The following is an 18,183-nucleotide window of genomic DNA, read 5'->3' as shown; positions in this document are numbered from 1 at the left end:
CTTTACACGCACATAAACTTTAATGCAGCTATAACAGCTTCAACGCTTCTGGGAAGGTTGTCCACAAGGTTTAGGAGTGTATCTATGGGAATGTTTGACCATTCTTCCAGTAGCGCATTCATGAGGTCAGGCACTGATGTTGGAAGAGAAGGCCTGGCTTGCAGTCTCTGCTCTAATTCATCCCAAAGGTGTTCTATCGGGTAAAGGTCAGGACTCTGTGCAGGCAAGTTAAGCTCCTCCACCCCAAACTCGCTCACCCATGTCTTTATGGACCTTGCTTTGTGCACTGTTCCAAATCAGTGGGTGAGCGGGGAGGATCATGGTGTGGGATTGTTTTTTAAGGAGTTGGGCTTGGCCCCTTAGTTCCACTGAAGGGAACTCTTAAGGCGTCAGAATACCAAGACATTTTGGACAATTTCATGCTCCCAACTTTGTGAGTACAGTTTGGGGATGGCCCCTTCCTATTCCAACATGACTCCGCACCAGTGCACAAAGCAAGATCCATAAAGACATGGATGAGCGAGTTTGGGGTGGAGGAACTTGACTACAGTATATAATATGTATACACAGTATGTAAACACATTTTATCAGAAACGTCTAACAGTTATATCAACTTGATAAGCAAAACCATTTGAGATTAGAAAGACACTTCTTTTTCTGTCCCAAGGACTGATCTGATTTTTATCCACTGCCCAGCTTTCTCCTCCAACAGGCATAGTAGGACCACCACCACACTCAATACTTGTTCCTCAACTCTGTGTCCACTGAGGAAGTTGCTAAATACCTTTCTGAGTCCCACCACACCATCTGTCTCCTCACAAATACTATGGCCCTCTCCTGCTCTGTCTCTCCTTTCCACTGGCACGTTTTTCTTCCCCTTTCAAACATGCACTGGTTACCCCCCATAACCCTCACTCGATCCCACCAATTTGAGCAAGTGTTTCTTAAATCTTAATTTTTTTTTACCTTAATGCATTCTCAGCATTAAGGTAAAGAACCTTCTGCACTGCAGGATACCCCCCACACCTCCCTTATACTTACCTGAGCCTGATTGCGATCCAGCACTGTGTCTGAGTGCAGCAGCTATCTCCCTCTTTACCGTGCAGCTTGATAGCAGCGGGAGCCATTGGTTCCTGCTGCTGTCAGTCAAATCCTACAACAAAGCCACTCTGTGTAAATGGACGAAGGCAGCAGGGCTCAGGAGCCAGCCTGCACGAGTACCCCTCTTGGTAAGCAGTTGGACAGGAAGAGGGTTGGGTACTCGTAAGGTGGGAGTAGCCAGGAGCTCCGGTGGGGGACCCCAGGGGATGAGGAAATGTGTTGCTGTGTGCAAAACCATTGTCTTTGTCTCTGTTAGGGAGATTCACCCTCTCTGTTTGTCCTGCTTACCGTTATCATGGAAAGTGAAACTGTAAAATAAAATCCCAAATTTTGGCTTAACACCCGAACAGTGATAGAGGGGAAATCTTCCAATGGCACTAGCTCTGGGCACCCTATTGACACCCTAAGATTCCCTCACTTTGGAGGGATTACCTATCACTTGTTGTGGCTATGGGACAGAAAGTGAAAGGAACATACAGTGGGGACAGAAAGTATTCAGACCCCCTTAAATTTTTCACTCTTTGTTATATTGCAGCCATTTGCTAAAATCATTTATGTTCATTTTTTTCCTCATTAATGTACACACAGCACCCCATATTGACAGAAAAACACAGAATTGTTGACATTTTTGCAGATTTATTAAAAAAGAAAAACTGAAATATCACATGGTCCTAAGTATTCAGACCCTTTGCTGTGACACTCATATATTTAATGCTGTCCATTTCTTCTGATCATCCTTGAGATGGTTCTGCATCTTCATTTGAGTCCAGCTGTGTTTGATTATACTGATTGGACTTGATTAGGAAAGCCACACACCTGTCTATATAAGACATTACAGCTCACAGTGCATGTCAGAGCAAATGAGAATCATGAGGTCAAAGGAACTGCCTGAAGAGCTCAGAGACAGAATTGTGGCAAGGCACAGATCTGGCCAAGGTTACAAAAAAAATTCTGCTGCACTTAAGGTTCCTAAGAGCACAGTGAACTCCATAATCCTTAAATGGAAGACGTTTGGGGCGACCAGTACCCTTCCTAGAGCTGGCCGTCCGGCCAAACTGAGCTATCGGGGGGAAAGACCTTGGTGAGAGAGGTAAAGAAGAACCCAAAGATCACTGTGGCTGAGCTTCAGAGATGCAGTCGGGAGATGGGAAAAAGTTGTAGAAAGTCAACCATCACTGCAGCCCACAACCAGTCTGGGCTTTATGGCAGAGTGGCCCGACGGAAGCCTCTCCTCAGTGCAAGACACACGAAAGCCTGCATGGAGTTTGCTAAAAAAACACCTGAAGGACTCCAAGATGGTGAGAAATAACATTCTCTGGTCGGATGAGACCAATATAGAACTTTTGTCCTTAATTCTAAGCGGTATGTGTGACGAAAACCAGGCACTGCTCATCACCTGCCCAATTCAGTCCCAACAGTGAAGCATGGTGGTGGCAGCATCATGCTGTGGGGGTGTTTTTATGCTGCAGGGACAGGACGACTCGTTGCAATCGAGGGAAAGATGAATGCGGCCAAGTACAGGGATATCTTGGATGAAAACCTTCTCCAGATTGCTCAGGACCTCAGACTGGGCCGAAGGTTTACCTTCCAACAAGACAATGACCCTAAGCACACAGCTAAAATAACGAAGGAGTGGCTTCACAACAACTCCGTGACTGAATGGCCCAGCCAGAGCCCTGACTTAAACCCAATTGAGCATCTCTGGAGAGAGCTAAAAATGGTTGTCCACCAATGTTTACCATCCAACCTGACAGAATTGGAGAAGATCTGCAAGGAGGAATGGCAGAGGATCCCCAAATCCAGGTGTGAAAAACTTGTTGCATCTTTCCCAAAAAGACTCATGGCTGTAGTAGATCAAAAGGATGCTTCTACTAAATACTGAGCAAAGGGTCTGAATACTTAGGACCATGTGATATTTCAGTTTTTCTTTTTTAATAAATCTGCAAAAATGTCAACAATTCTGTGTTTTCCTGTCAATATGGGGTGCTGTGTGTACATTAATGAGGAAAAAAAATGAACTTAAATGATTTTAGCAAATGGCTGCAATATAACAAAGAGTGGAAAATTTAAGGGGGTCTGAATACTTTCCGTCCCCACTGTAGATGGCAAAAAAAAGCAACATGGGTTAACACCCTCCCTTATTCTGTCCCAAATGGGAAAAAACTTTTTTGCCTTTTATTTTTACTTTATCTAACAACATCACAAAGCAACTTTTTGCAAGGCAAAATTGCCAAAATGAAATACTTGTTTCTCCAGGAAAATTATGTTTGTATTACGTTTAGGCAAAAATGAAGTATTATTATTTAAGTTAATAATCTACATTATAGGTTAATTGCAGAAAATGGAACACGCCTTTTCACTTCAAAGAAAGAATTTTTAAAAATTTTAATGGATGTTTTTCAAGTGTTTATGCATTTCAATATTAGTGCTTTATTTTAAAACTACTGTGTGCAATTACAGATTTAATCCCATTTACTGTTTAGTCTACGGTTCTCCCTGGTTCTCTTCTAGGCCAGAGAGAACATATCTGGCACCTGGTGATATCTGAGTGAAACAAGTTATAAACCAGTCACTTCTTTCCTAAACTTGTTATTTTGAATTGTTAGAATGATCTCCTAAACAGTAGTTTCTCTACAAAAATAGGGCCTCTTATATTCTGTAGTGGTGGTGAACCCATCAAGATTTGAAAGTGTTGGCAAAAAATGAAAATTGGCGCAATTGGTTATGTCCATTTTACCATCTGTATGAAACCAGAAAACCAAATGCAATAAATAAAAAAGTCGCATACAAATAGTCCATCCAAACATGGGGTCTTTGCGATATTGCTGTCCGGTAACTCAGGGCAAGCCTCAGTAAAGGAGGTAGAGGCAACCTTCATGTATCATGTAAAAGAGAAAAGATGCAGCTACGGTACCTCTAAGTGAAGACTGGTTAAAAATATTTTTGACACAATATAGGAAAGTAACTCACATTTTTGATCGATAAATGACGTCACTGTGACGCCATCACGCTTGGCGCTGCGCTTCAAGAGCGTTCCAACCCTCTCTCTTGGATCCTGTGTTGGATACACATGCAGCTGGCCTCTGGACCCAGCTGAGCAGAGACACCAGTGGCACAGAGTGGCGGTTGTCCCATGAACACTGGACTATACCTATATGCCTATTTTATTGATCAAAATGTGAGTTACTCTATTTTGTGCCAAATAAATTCTGCACTTGGAGGCGCATGTGCATCTTTTCTCTTTTATTGGAAAGTGTTTGACTGGGGGGCTGCTTCATGATGAAAGTGAAGTTGCCATATTACAGGGGGTCCCCGGGTTACAAACAAGTTAGGGACTGTAGGTTTGTTCTTAAGTTGAATCTGTTTGTAAGTCGGAACAGGTACATTTTTTAAGTGTAGCTGCAGCCAAAAAAACTATTTTTAAGCTTTTTGGATAGCATAAGGAAGGGTTAACACCCCTGTAACATTTGTTTTTCTGTGTGTGCCCCTGTTCAGAAGATTTCACCTCACTTTCTGTCCCAATGACAATTGGATTTTGAAAATTTTGGGTTGTTGTGGAAACAAGCCTTGGTGATAAAGCATCAGTGGAGGTACCTTTTCCCCATAATAGCTCTTACAGGAGTGAATTTCCCTTCCTAGGGGTAGATTTTCTCTCACTTCCTGTTGTCTCCCTCCGTTTGTAAGTAGGAGTCGTTTGTAAGTCGGATGTTTGTAACTAGGGGACCCCCTGTATAGGGAAGGTGTTTTTGTGCCTAAACCACGAAAAATGTACATTGTCTGGAGCTCCTCCTGAGAAATACTGCAATTTCTGATATGCAACTGCACCTAGGTACTCCTGTGATTACAGCCTCCTATATATCTGTAGTGTGAGACCTAGGACACTTCTGCCTCTGACTGCTAGTCTAATAAGAGTTGGTAACGTCACTACTGTAATGCTCGCTGTTCTCCTTTTCTAAAGGCATTGATAAGGGGAATCAAAAGCCCTCCCTTTACAGAGAGTGCAGTAATGACCCCACAGAGAATGCTGGTGACTAGTCCTTTTCCCTCTGCCTTGTCACAGCTTTCACAGTTCAGCTCTTCCTTAGAATCTTACAGCAAACATTTTGAGTTTTAAAGCAAAACAACTAACAATTGGGGACCAAGTTTAATGTGTATCACCTTGTATATATTTTCCTTTTTTTAAGTGTCCTGGCAGAAAGACTACTAAGCTCTGGGTTCCTGATGATGAAGTGTCACCTGAAACATTGGTGAAGGCAAGTAAAATTTTAAATCTAGCATGTATTGTTGGTAATGGCCCAGTCAGACCCATCAATTGCAATTCATTAAGATATTGTGAACATTAGTGCGTTGTGGTGCCACTTATTTTCAATGGCACACCACAGCACTTTAAATGCACGTGTTGCAATGCGCAGTAAGGCTACCATGTGCTCTGGTGCTCAACATGTAAAAAATGGTGCAATTCAGACTTTATCTGATTTGATATGCTGGCAGCCCAGCTGGCTGCCATAGCACAATGCAAATTAACACAGAATGCACCACAACGAGCTGGAAAGATCAGAAACAGCCCTAAAGGTTTTACTTTCACATATATTCATTAAATCTCATTGTAGGCCTTGGTTCACATATATGCGAATTGGGTTGTTTTTTGAGCCGTATCCGATTCGCATGACATGTGGACCGAACCGGCTTTCTTATCTGTGGACTGGTCGTAGTGCGTTTTTCAAAAGAGTCCTGTACGATTTTAGGTCCAGTTCAGATGTGATTTCAAATGTCATGCACTTAACAAATTCGCACCCAACGCTCACCTGAACCAATAAACGCAAACAAACCAGACTCTTGAAAAATCACACTGAAACCATGCCTGGACATTTGTGAATAGAGCCTAAGGGTTGCTGCCAACCTCATATTTAAAGTAAGTGCGAAGCGTGTTCATCCCAAATATAATTGCTGCAATAAATTTCTATTTTGAATAGTACTTTTAAAGAAAAGAGCGCCTAATCCATGCATCGGGCCTAGTAATATTGGCTATGTTGTATTTTCTTTTTTATAGTTTTTTTATTTTTAAATAATCCTTTCATTACTTAAAACTGCTAATCTGAAAAGGTAAATTAAATGAAAACAACTACCAGTCGACACACCTGATATCATAAGTGCTTTATTATGTAAAAACCTAATCTAGAAACTTAAATTTTTGGACCATTGCCGTGTGACTTTGTAAGGCCACTGATCAAATTGCTGGACCATTATGAAGTTAGAAATTATTGGGGGAAAAACCCCAACCTCCTAGATGGTTATCCTTTGTGCAACAGAGAGATCCTGGAAGACATCTGCAAGTATGTACAGGCCTGGGTGCCTGCTTTTAGTTTGCATTACCAGCTGAGCTACTTTTATAGTATCTAGAACAGTGGTGTTAAACTGCTGTCCCTTCAGCTGTTGCAAAACTACAAGTCCCATCATGCCTCTGCTTGTGGGAGTCATGCTTGTAACTGTCAGCCTTGCAATGCTTCATGGGTCTTGTAGTTTCACAACAGCTGGAGGGCTGCCAGTTTGAGACCCTTGATCTAGAACATTAGCTCCATCTGAAAAATGTTGCGTTTTACACCAGATGGCCATCATTAATGATCATAGCCTTCACATTTTCCACGCTAGTATTTAACCAAGGTACTGTATGCTTTAAGGGAATGTTTTCAGAAACCATTTTTTTTTGTTAATGTAGATGCAAGGCATTAAAATGATGGTCCGCTGGTTACTAGGCATGAAGAATAACCATAGTAAGTCTGGAACATCTACACTACGACTTTTAACAGCAATATTACATGCTGATGGAGATTTAACTGAACATGGGAAACTAAGGTAAATCAGTCCTTGCATATTTTCAGTTACAGTTGTCTATATTCTGATTCCAATGTTCAAGAACCTCCCCCCCCCCCCCCCCCCCCCAGTGTGTGTGTGTGTGTGTGTGTGTGTGTGTGTGTGTGTGTGTGTGTGTGTGTGTGTGTGTGTGTGCCCCCTGCTTCTGTAAACTAAGTATCCATGGCACACTAAAATACCAGACCGAGTAGGCATTTGTGCCCTAACCTATGTTTCCTCTCTTTGTGCAGTAAACCAGATATGTCACGGCTCAGGCTGGCAGCTGGAAGTGCAATTGTGAAGTTGGCACAGGAGCCTTGTTACCATGAAATTATAACTCTGGAGCAATACCAGTTGTGTGCTTTAGTGGTCAATGTATGTATATTCTTATTTCTGTCCCCTACAGATCATTTAACTAGATTGAAAGAGTTATACATTTAACTATATCTTGTAGTTTTATCTGTTTTTTACTACTGTTGGATATGGACACATACCTCTATGCACTTGTTTTTCCCTACCGAGAATAATGTGTAAAGTTAAGAGTAAGGTATCAGCTATTGCAGCTACAGATGTTCGTATTTTTGGGGCCTGATTTCCTTCCCTGGATTTTATATTAATCAGCATCTCCTGCTAGCTGTTAAACAAAATTCTTAATCGTACAGTATATGACAGGGCAGGAAGTCAATGACCATTAGGTTATATGCTGCTATCTGAAGGTGATTGGACGTTGACAAAAGCTTTGCTTAGAATACCCATCCCAGTGCACCCACTTCAGTGGGACTCCGTTTTTCTGCATATGTCCTTAGGTGATGGAGCTCTTCTCCTATGGACAAATTTTCTTTACTTTTTGTCACTGCTTTGACTGACACTTCTATCAAGATCCAACTGCTTGTTGTCTTAGGGCTTGCTAGCGGTTTCTAGATCAGTTGCCCTCAATGTACGTTGTGGTAGGACCGGCTTGTAATGTGTGCTTCGGGAGCTGGATTGTGCATTCGGCACTAACCGTGGCATGTGGTGCAACAAGTTTAGTTAGCCGCAGGGTGCTTTTCAGGGTCCAGGGCTATGTTTGTTCCTTTAGCACCCAGACCTTGAGTTCACATATGCAGAGTCTTGTGGCCAAAAACCTGACAGCTGAAGCTGCCTGTAAAAAGCACCTCACATATATGAGACACTTGACCAGCTTATATAAGATGTCACAGGAGGGATGGTTTTACTTGCACAGTAAAACATCCCAACCCCCCCCTTATTCAGGAACCTCTACCTCAAAATAAAGAACACCTAACCACTCTGCCCAGGCTTCAACTTCTAAAAAAAGATCAGCCTTTCCTTTCAGTGCAAGTCTTGGGCCATAAAACCCACCAAGTCTTCACCAAAGCCCTCTTCCCAATGAAGAAATAACAGTAGGAAGGGGGATGTCTGTTGCAGTTTGCTCCTCTCTGGGTCACAGATGTCCCAGACCTGTGGGTTCATTGGTTTCAAAGGTTTACTAAATAGAGTTCAAAACTCTACCCCCCTCACCACTTTCTCTTCTCAAATCAGCCAACAACTGCTCAAGGAAAATCAGATTTACAAAATGCTCTGAACCATCCTATGGTTTAGGGAGTAGTTGTTCCCATGCTTCCATAAGAAAGGTTCAAAGAATATTATTTAAACCTCTTTACTGTACCAAAGCTCAATGGGGGAGGGGTATTCATTCGATTCTGGACTTAAAATCCCTCAACAAATATCTTAAAAATCCAACATTTTGCATGCAATCTGAAAGGTCAGTAATTGCCCCTTCGAGACGAGGGGGATACATGGCATCTGTAGACATGCTTATCTGCATGTTTCCATTTATCTACCTCATCTGTGCTTTACAGTGTTGGACATTTCTAGTTTGTTGTACTGCTCTTTGGCCTATCCTCTGCTAGCATCCTGGTCACAGGCTATCTAGACTGTCTTCTCCTGAAGGACTCCTTTCCCTTCCAGCTGTCGGCAAACTTGCAGTCCACATCCCAGGAGTGGAAACGAATTGCCACAGTCACCTGGATGAAGGGGAATGAACATTTTACCCAGATATCTTCAGTCTGATATGTTACATTTGAGGGACTAATGCCGCGTACACACGAGCGGACTTTACGGCAGACTTTGCCCGGCGGACGGGATTTCGTCGGACAATTCGATCGTGTGTGGGCTCCAGCGGACTTTGTTTTCTCAAAAGTTGGACGAACTTAGATTTGAAACATGTTTTAAATCTATCTGTCGAACTCGAGTCCGGTCGAAAAGTCCGCTCGTCTGTATGCTAGTTCGACGGACAAAAAGCCACGCTAGGGCAGCTCTTGGCTACTGGCTATAAACTTCCTTGTTTTAGTCCGGTCGTACGTAATCACGTACGAATTCGACGGACTTTGATGGATTGTGTGTAGGCAAGTCCGTTCATTCGGAAAGTCCGTCATAAAGTCCGTTGAAAAGTCCGCCGGGCAAAGTCTGCCGTAAAGTCCGCTTGTGTGTACGCGGCATAAGAGTGAAGAAATCTTAGCCTCCAGATTGAACAACAAACTTCCTCTGGAAATATAGACAAAAACTCACCCAAGCTCTACCGCATATTTATAGGATGATGAGAATGCTGGCAACTTGATTGCTTCTTCTTAAATCTTTATTGAGCACAGACAGCAGTGCAACATCAAAACGCTAACATGTCTCGGCAAAAGCCTTCCTCATAGCATACAGATTTATAATAAAATCAAGTTTATATAAGAAAAGGTATCCATTCATCCAAAAAAGGGGACGATGCAATCCAATTTAAAATCAATTAACAATAAAATCATGTGAGGTTGGTATAACCAGAGAAAGGGGAGGGAAAGAATGGAAAACACAGACTTAAAACTACAGGGCAAACAATTATTAACCCCCTGTGGAATCAAATTATATTTTTTTAAAAACAAAATCACATCCATTCTACTGTTCATTCCACTAGGAAATCGAGTATTCAATCTGTGTATCCACCACACCTCCCGCTGAAGTAGGGCATGGTGTGTATCCCCCCCCTAACAGATCTTCTCACCTGTTCCAGACCGCAAAAAGAAAAGGACTTCAGATTACCACCATGGACTGTTCTAAAATGTTTAGATACTTTTATGCATTCCTATTTACAGTATCATTGTAATGTTCTGATATTCTAATATGTAAATTGCAGATCGTGCATCCCACATACTGTACTCTACAAGTACTGCAATCTATTGGGTAGACAATCATCTTTGAGTTACAATTTATAAAACTTTTTACTGGATATGTTCTACCTGTTGAAAAAGAAATAACAGACTTGCTTTTTCTATGTCTTTTACACTGTTTACAGGCGTTATAACCACAGGGATAGGAGCCCACTGTCCCCAACCATGAAATGGAAGGGGAAGTGGAACGAAATAGAGAAGAGGAAAGTTTAGTACCCAAAGTAGGAGCTTTCTTACTAGAAAAACTGTACCTGTCTTAAAATATGATGCAAAGTTTTGTCCGCATATAAGACAGGAAGGCAGTGTTTTATGATAGAAATAATCTGGTTGTATTGTTGTGAGTAAGTGGTCACAAAGTGAACACCTCCCCTCCCACTGGACCATGCCTTACTGATAGAAGAGGAATTCCCAATCATATCACCACGTTCTCTATCTTCTGCCTCTATTAAATATCTGCTATATCCTCGCTCTCTCAACCTACTGGAAACAATGTTACATTCTTTAACAAAATCCTTATCAGAAGAACAATTTCTCCTTGCTCTAATGAACTCACCCGTTAGCAATGCCCGCACTATATGCGCTGGATGACAACTCGATGCCAGCAGAAGTGGGTAACCTGCACATTGCTTCCTGTAGGTTCTGGTAGAAACTATTCCACTAACCGCACATCCCACCAAAGTCAAATCCAGATAATCAATACTAATCAGATCCGAAGTGTGGGTAAACTCCAAATTCAGATGATTGGCATTGAGATAAGCCAAAAATAAGTCCAATACATTGTAAATAATATTTAGAGTCAAACATGAAATAGTTGTATTTTAGCCAGAATTCTATGGACATGCACAAAAATTCGCACAATTCCCACTTATAACATATATAACTGAATTTTTTTTTTACCTTAATGCAAACCATGCATTAAGGTAAAAAACATTTTTAGGTTTAGTAACACTTTAACCACTGACCACCCTCCGTGGATATATGTCGCTACTTTCCCTTTACATACCGGGATATATCAGATAGCTGCCATAACCCCAGTATTTTTTTTAAACGGCAGGCAGGCCGCTTTAGCATAAAAGTGGTCTTAGTGGAGCTGTGGGTAGCGGCGGAAACAATGCGATCCCCGGGATGGATGGGTAGGAAGTCGAGTGAGGGAAAGATGGCCCCCACTGGACTCTATGCCCTTGGAGGACCGGAGCGACATCAAACATCACTTCCGCCCTCTGGCCTTAAAGGGACAATTGAAAAAAAAAAAATAATAATTTTTTTTTTTTTTAATCGCTTTTTAAGTGTAAATGTGAGATCTGAGGTCTTTTTGACCCCAGATCTCACATTAAAGAGGCCCTGTCCTGCTTAGTTCTATTACAAGGGATGTTTACATTCCTTATAATAGAAATATAAGTGATTAAAAAAAAAAAAAAATAAAGGGACCGTGTAAAAATATAAAGTAAAATAAACAAGAAAAAATTACACGCGCCCTGTTCCTCCGAGCTGGCGCACAGAAGGGAACGCATACGCATAAGTCACACCCATATATGTAGACGTGTTCAAACCACACATGTGAGGTATTGCCGCAATTCTTAGAGCGAGAGCAATAATTATAGCACTGGATCTCCTCTATAACTCTAAACTGGTAACCTGTAGAATTTTTTAACGTCGCCTTTTGAGATTTTTAAATACCAAAGTTTGTCGCCATTTTACGAGCGTGCGCAATTTTGAAGCATGACATGTTGGGTATCAATTTACCAGGCGTAACATTATCTTTCACATTATAGAAAAAACTTGTGCTAACTTTACTGTTTTTCCAATTTTTTTTTTATTCAAAAAAGTGTATCCCCCCCCCAAAAAAAAGCGTATGTAAGACCGCTGCGCAAATACTTTGGGACATAAATTATAGCAACGATCTCCATTTTATTCTCTAGGGTCTCTGCTAAATAAATATATATAAAAAAATATATATATATATATATATATATATATATATATATATATATATATATATATATATATTTATTAATGTTTGGGGGTTCTAAGTAATTTTCTAGCAAAAAAAATATATATATATATTTTAACTTGTAAACAAGTGTCAGAAATAGGCTTGGTCCTTAAAGAGGAGTTCCCATTTTAAAAACAAAATTAAAAGTCAGCAGCTACAAATACTGCAGCTGCTGACTTTTAATAATCGGACATTTACCTGTCCCACGGTCCAGCGATGCGGGGGATAGAAGCTCCGCTCGTCTCCCCCTCCGTTCGGCGGTGCCGGCATTGCACCTGTGGGCGCTGGCTGCGCGAGCGGCGCCGTGATTGGCCGCTCAGTCATCTGGGACCTGTAATGTGTCCCAGATGATTGACAAGAGGGAGGGGGCAGAGCTGAGCCCTTCCTACGCCGAGGGGAAGTGATGTCACCAGCCCAGGCACTGAAGGAGGCAGACTACGAGGGACCCCCTAGCAACAGCCGTTTAGAGGTGAGTAAAAAAAATTTTCCAAATTTTTTTTTTTTTAGGAATGCTTTTTTTTTTTTTTTTTGGTGGAACACCACTTTTAAGTGGTTAAATTCAGAGATTACTCTGTGCCTCACATTCTGGTCTTCCTGCAATCCCGTCTTGAACAGAATTTGGCCTTAAGGACTCTGAAAGAACAACCTTGTACATTCTCCTTTTTTTGCTACACCCTCTGCTTCCTTGGAATCTCAACTTGATTCTCTCTGCTCTGCAGAAACCACCCTTTGAACCTATCACTAATAGTCACTTAGAGGATCTCTCCTACAAAGTAGCCATTTTGCTTGCTACCACATCTGTCAGACAACCCTCAGTTGGCAGCCCTTCTATGTAAGGAGTAGTTCCTCATACTTCACGAAGACAAGTTTGCCATATGACGTCCTTCCTTAATTGGTCTTCCACCTCAGTGAGGACAGAGTCCTACCAGCCTTATGCCCTGCTCTAATGCATTCAAACAAAATATCTCTTCATTCCCCAGATGTAATCACAGCCATCAAAGCCTACATCAAAGCTACAGTTTTGATCAGACAGATGGATGTCCCGTCCTTAGGACCCTGCAAGGGATACCTTTCTTCCTAGTCAGCTATCGCAAGATGAAAGAAAAATCTGATGTCTAATGCTTACACTCTCACAGACTCAATGGTTCTAGGGGTTCCCAGTGTGCATGCCCTCAAAAGCGTGCCAGTGACCAATTACCTGAAGGTATGAGCCTATAACTCAAGGTCTATAGCAATCCCCCCCCCCAAAAAAAATAAAATTCTCACCAAATAAACAGGACCATAAAAAAAGTGGACACATTTACTAGGAAGATAGAGGGCACACGGGCTGACTGATCAGGTCTGCTGGTAAGTTTTTCCCCCAGTCTCCTCTATGGAGCAGCGGATGTCACCAGACAAGGGTCCATTGACACCTGTCAACATCTGATCCATTAAAAACAGATGGATGGAGATCCGTCCCCCATCCCTCTGGCGGATAAGATGGCAGTCAGGTGTAAACGAACTGCGCCCTCCCCATGTGTAAGGGACTAAAAGGTATGAGGGCTGAAGTGGTTAACGCTTTCTATCAGTATCGGTTTCCTTTCTCCCTTTTCACCATACTTTTTAAAAATTAAAATATTTCATGTTGTTCAAAACATTGCTTTCAAAAGGTTTCACTGATAAAATATTAGTACTTCACTGTTTTATGTTTTTCAACAGGATGAGTGTTATCAAGTCCGACAATTATTTGCCCAAAAACTACACAAAGGCCTTTCCAGATTAAGACTGCCACTTGAATATATGGCTGTCTGTGCCCTCTGTGCTAAAGATCCTGTGAAAGAGAGGAGGGCACATGCCAGGCAATGCTTAGTAAAAAATATCAACGTTAGAAGAGAATATTTAAAGCAGCATGCTGCAGTAAGTGGTAAGTGAGATTAACTGTTGTAATGCCTCCCTTGTTTGTGATATATGTGGGTGTTTCATTTTTTAATGCCTTGATGTAGTGAAACATTTTTTTTCTTTTTTTTTTTTTTCTTTTTTTTTTTAGAAAAGCTGCTGTCTCTTCTGCCAGAGTATGTTGTCCCATATACAATTCACCTACTTGCACATGATCCGGATTATGTGAAAATTCAGGATATTGAACAACTAAAGGACATAAAAGAGTAAGCCTGCTCTATATTCATTCCTCTATTACACTGAAAGTGTGTTTTTTTGAGAATAAACAGCCGACAGAAAATTTGATTGTATTCAGAAAGCATGAAAATATTATTCTATTGACAGTGGTCCATTTTCAGAGTGGTCAAAAAAGCTTAGACAGCATGGAAACCAGCATGTTTATACAAGGATCCTCCATTAGATTTAATAACGAACTCGTATGAATGCCACATAAAAAAAAGGGGGAAGTTCTCCCAATAGTGTAAATCGGTAAGTATGAACAGCAGTGCTTAATATGTATACAGGCTCCACATTAGAATATCAGGACAGTGTGCATGATGATGGCAACGCGTCTAACGCCAACCTCTGCATTTCAACAGATGTGACATTTTCAGGGGCTTGGATGTGCAACGTTCACCACACGCTGTATATTACAGACTAACCGGAAAGAAGATGGAACCGTTCACCACCCTTGATGTGTCGGGGGCAGTGCCCTCGTAGGGATATCAGATTGGGGGCGGGAGCTGCATCCCAATTGACAGCTATGGGACTGCCTGCTGAGGGATGCATGGAACACCTGTGCTTTCCTATGCGGGTACACATGTCCCTCATATGGAGCAAGGATGTATACACCCCTTGTAAAACAAGGACTTCACAAGGGTTCTGCTGCTACTTTAAAAACAGAGCAGATACCTGTGTGAAATGCTCTTGTTGATAACCAAGTATCCTCTTTTCCTCTCTAGAAAGATCAAAAATGAGTTGAATTTTTCCATTTGTCTTCCACCCTTTTTTCTCTTTCCATCAGTATTTCTCCTATACATTTTTACCAAAATGTTTTTGTTTTGTTTTTGTTTTTTTTGCAAGGTGCTTGTGGTTTATTTTAGAGATTTTAATGTCAAAAAATGAAAACAACAGCCATGCTTTCATTAGAAAAATGGTAGAAAACATTAAGCAAACAAAGGATGCACAAGCTCCGGATGACCCCAAAATGAATGAGGTGTGTTTTAATTTCCTCATAGAATTATGGGATGCTGTACATACACCAGAAATAAAATCAGGGTTGATTAATTTGTTTCTTTTGCAGAAACTATATACAGTATGTGATGTAGCAATGAATATAATTATTTCAAAGAGTACAACCTACAGTTTAGAGTCTCCTAAAGATCCAGTATTACCAGCACGGTACTTCACACAGCCAGACAAGGTGAGTTCTGTAGCCTTCATAAAAAACTAAGCATGTTTTTCAAGCAAGCAAAAGATCTCATCTCTTATTTCAGAATCTAGCTATGCCTTTCAGAACAAAATAAACATTTATCATACTCTACCTGTTACTGAGTAATAGCACACACACACAGATAAAACCAAGTTGCATTTACTTACCTTAAACAGCAGTATCAATAATGCAAATGTTGAATTTTCCTCTTGTGTCCAGTCCACTCAGCAAGTTCTTTGGCCTGCAGGTCATTGAAATCAGATGATATATCCCTTTTTACCACTTGACCCCTCTGCAAGATTTTACCCCCTCCATGACCAGGGGATTTTTTGCTATGCGACAGAATGTAAATATTCCCCAACACACCAAGGAATCTTCAATTGCGTCCAAACTTTTTTATTGAAGAAAGATCACATCACAAACAATGTAGTGCACGAGCTATGACTAGCTGAGGAATCCGGATGGTTATAAAACGGTTCATCTGTGAATAGTTTTGTAGAGATTAGAGTTAACCATTATAATTCCTGCACTACAGGGACACTTCACCATGTGGGTACATGCCCTTCCTTCATGGCAGTTAACACAAATTAGGTTATGATCCTGATATTTTTCTCACAAATGTTTAAAGGATAAGATTGAATTTTGTAACATGTTACACCCACATTCATGGTGCAACAGGTTACAGATGCACCGGTCCAGGCAACCGAATCCCCGGTTTGACAGCAAGCGGGCATCTTCTCCGACCCCGCTCGCTGTCACAATCTAAACAAAACACATGCATGCCGGCCGCATCATTTATTCAGTGTTCTGTGAATGTGAAAACTACAAGTGCTTGACAGCCTTTCCCGCTGCTAGCTTGTAGTTCTCAATGTAGTATAAAAACATAAAAATACAGCCCTTTCCTTAAGGCTACTTTTACACTGGGACGGGCGTCGGCGGTAAAGCAGCACTATTTTTAGCGGCGCTATTCGGCCGCTAGCGGTGCGCTTTTAACCCCCACTGGCGGCCGAAAAAGTGTTAAAACTGCCGGCAAAACGCCGCTGCCCCATTGATTACAATGGGCAGGGGCGCTTTAGTATTCACCGCTCCTACAGCGCTGCAAAGATGCTGCTTGCAGCACTTTTTTTTTTTACTGTCCTGCAAGTGCACCGCTCCAGTGTGAAAGCACTCGGGCTTTCACACTTGAGTGAGAGGAGAGGCTCTTTGCAGGCACTATTTTTAGCGCTGTAGCGCCTGTAAAGTGCCTCATTGTGAAAGCAGTCTAACGACTACACCAAAGTGCACATAAAGTCAATTTCCCTTTGGAAAAACAGTCCTTGATGGGGTGAGCAAGAACAGAGATTCTAAGTAGAAACAGTCACCTCCACCATCAGCACACACAGCCTCTTACCGAATACGGTTGACCACCCTATTACACAGGGTCAAACACAAGCATTTAGCAATCTCCAGGCGGCTCCAGGAGTAATCCTTTTTATCAACTCGTCAGTTATGGGTCCTTCCAGATCCAAATAATCACGCTAGAGGTGTTTCCCCAGCGAGCAACACACCACTGGAGGTGTGCTATGTATATATCCATCCATGGCCCGGAGGATGAGGGGGAAAAAAAATTAAGATAGAGGGAAGGTGAAGAGACCAGAACAGAAGAGACCAGTGCAGAGCAGAGGGAAGAGGCCATATCTCATTTTTATTTTTTCCCCCTCATCCTCTGGGCCATGGATAGATGTATACACTGCGGACCTCGAGTGGTGTGTTGCTCACTGGGGAAGACACCTCTAGTGTGATTATTTGGATCTGAAATGACCCATAAATGACGGGTTAGCTGAAGAAAGAGATCGCTCCTGGAGAGGCTGTGTGTGCTGATGGTGGAGGTGGCTGTTTCTACTCAGGATCTCTGTTCCTGCTCGCCCTATTAAGGACTCTTTTTTTCAAAGGGAAATTTACTTTATGTGCACTTTAGTGCAGTTTGTTAAGGAAAGCGCTGCATTTTTATGTTCTTTTATAATTTTTTGTTTGTGACCGGCTTTCTACTCAAAGTAGTGAATCTGAGCGCAGGTATTTTTTAAAAAATATTTTTTAGTTCTCAATGTACTACCAGAGCGCTTTTAGGCTCTCTAGTAGTTTGAGTGTAACTGCCTGCCCGTATCAGAGATACAGGCAGAAAGCTACATAGACTGTCTGCAGGACCGTGGCATTACACTCATGATCTGCTGATCATGGGTGCAATGCTTCACAGGCCCTAACAAAAATTATAAATGAAAATTTTTTTAACTGAGAGAAAACTATTTTTTTTTTTTTGGAAAGATCAACCTAGTATCCTTTACATGATGGCAGTCACCATACAGAGAATAAGGGGAAAGTTGAACCCATTTTATTTTTGATTTAATGCAGTCTAACATGCTGTAATAAAGTCTTATTTATTTTTAGTTCTTGTGTTTAGTGTTTATTTCTTGTCCTCCACAGAATTTTAGCAACACCAAAAACTATCTTCCTGCTGACATGAAAGCCTTTTTCACTCCAGGAAAGGTGAGTAGTGAACTTGTGTGTTAGCCGCCCCCCCACCACCACCAAAATAAATCTCCAGGTTAGACAACTATCCAGTAGAGTGGTAATAAACAGGTAAAGAGCTTCTTGTGCTTTATCTGCTACAGGTTTATAATTCTTGCAGACGGGAGGGCAAACTCCCG

At 41.5% G+C, this 18,183-nt stretch overlaps 1 protein-coding gene across 1 annotated transcript in view; it reads left to right on the top strand.

Annotated features, from left to right (window-relative positions):
- PDS5B (PDS5 cohesin associated factor B) overlaps positions 1-18,183 on the top strand; it is a 191,594-nt gene that overhangs the window by 153,624 nt on the left and 19,787 nt on the right. Inside the window, exons 22-29 of the mRNA XM_073613341.1 lie at positions 5,286-5,354; positions 6,818-6,954; positions 7,203-7,326; positions 13,852-14,056; positions 14,180-14,294; positions 15,151-15,283; positions 15,371-15,490; positions 17,960-18,022. Coding sequence (XP_073469442.1) covers positions 5,286-5,354; positions 6,818-6,954; positions 7,203-7,326; positions 13,852-14,056; positions 14,180-14,294; positions 15,151-15,283; positions 15,371-15,490; positions 17,960-18,022 — 966 coding nt within the window. The remainder of the gene's footprint in view (positions 1-5,285; positions 5,355-6,817; positions 6,955-7,202; positions 7,327-13,851; positions 14,057-14,179; positions 14,295-15,150; positions 15,284-15,370; positions 15,491-17,959; positions 18,023-18,183) is intronic.

Source organism: Aquarana catesbeiana, linkage group LG02, assembly GCF_042186555.1.
Source record: "Aquarana catesbeiana isolate 2022-GZ linkage group LG02, ASM4218655v1, whole genome shotgun sequence".
In the NCBI taxonomy this organism is placed as follows: domain Eukaryota; kingdom Metazoa; phylum Chordata; class Amphibia; order Anura; family Ranidae; genus Aquarana; species Aquarana catesbeiana.
Note: the sequence above shows the minus strand (reverse complement) of the source record. Positions and strands in the feature narration are given on the sequence as shown.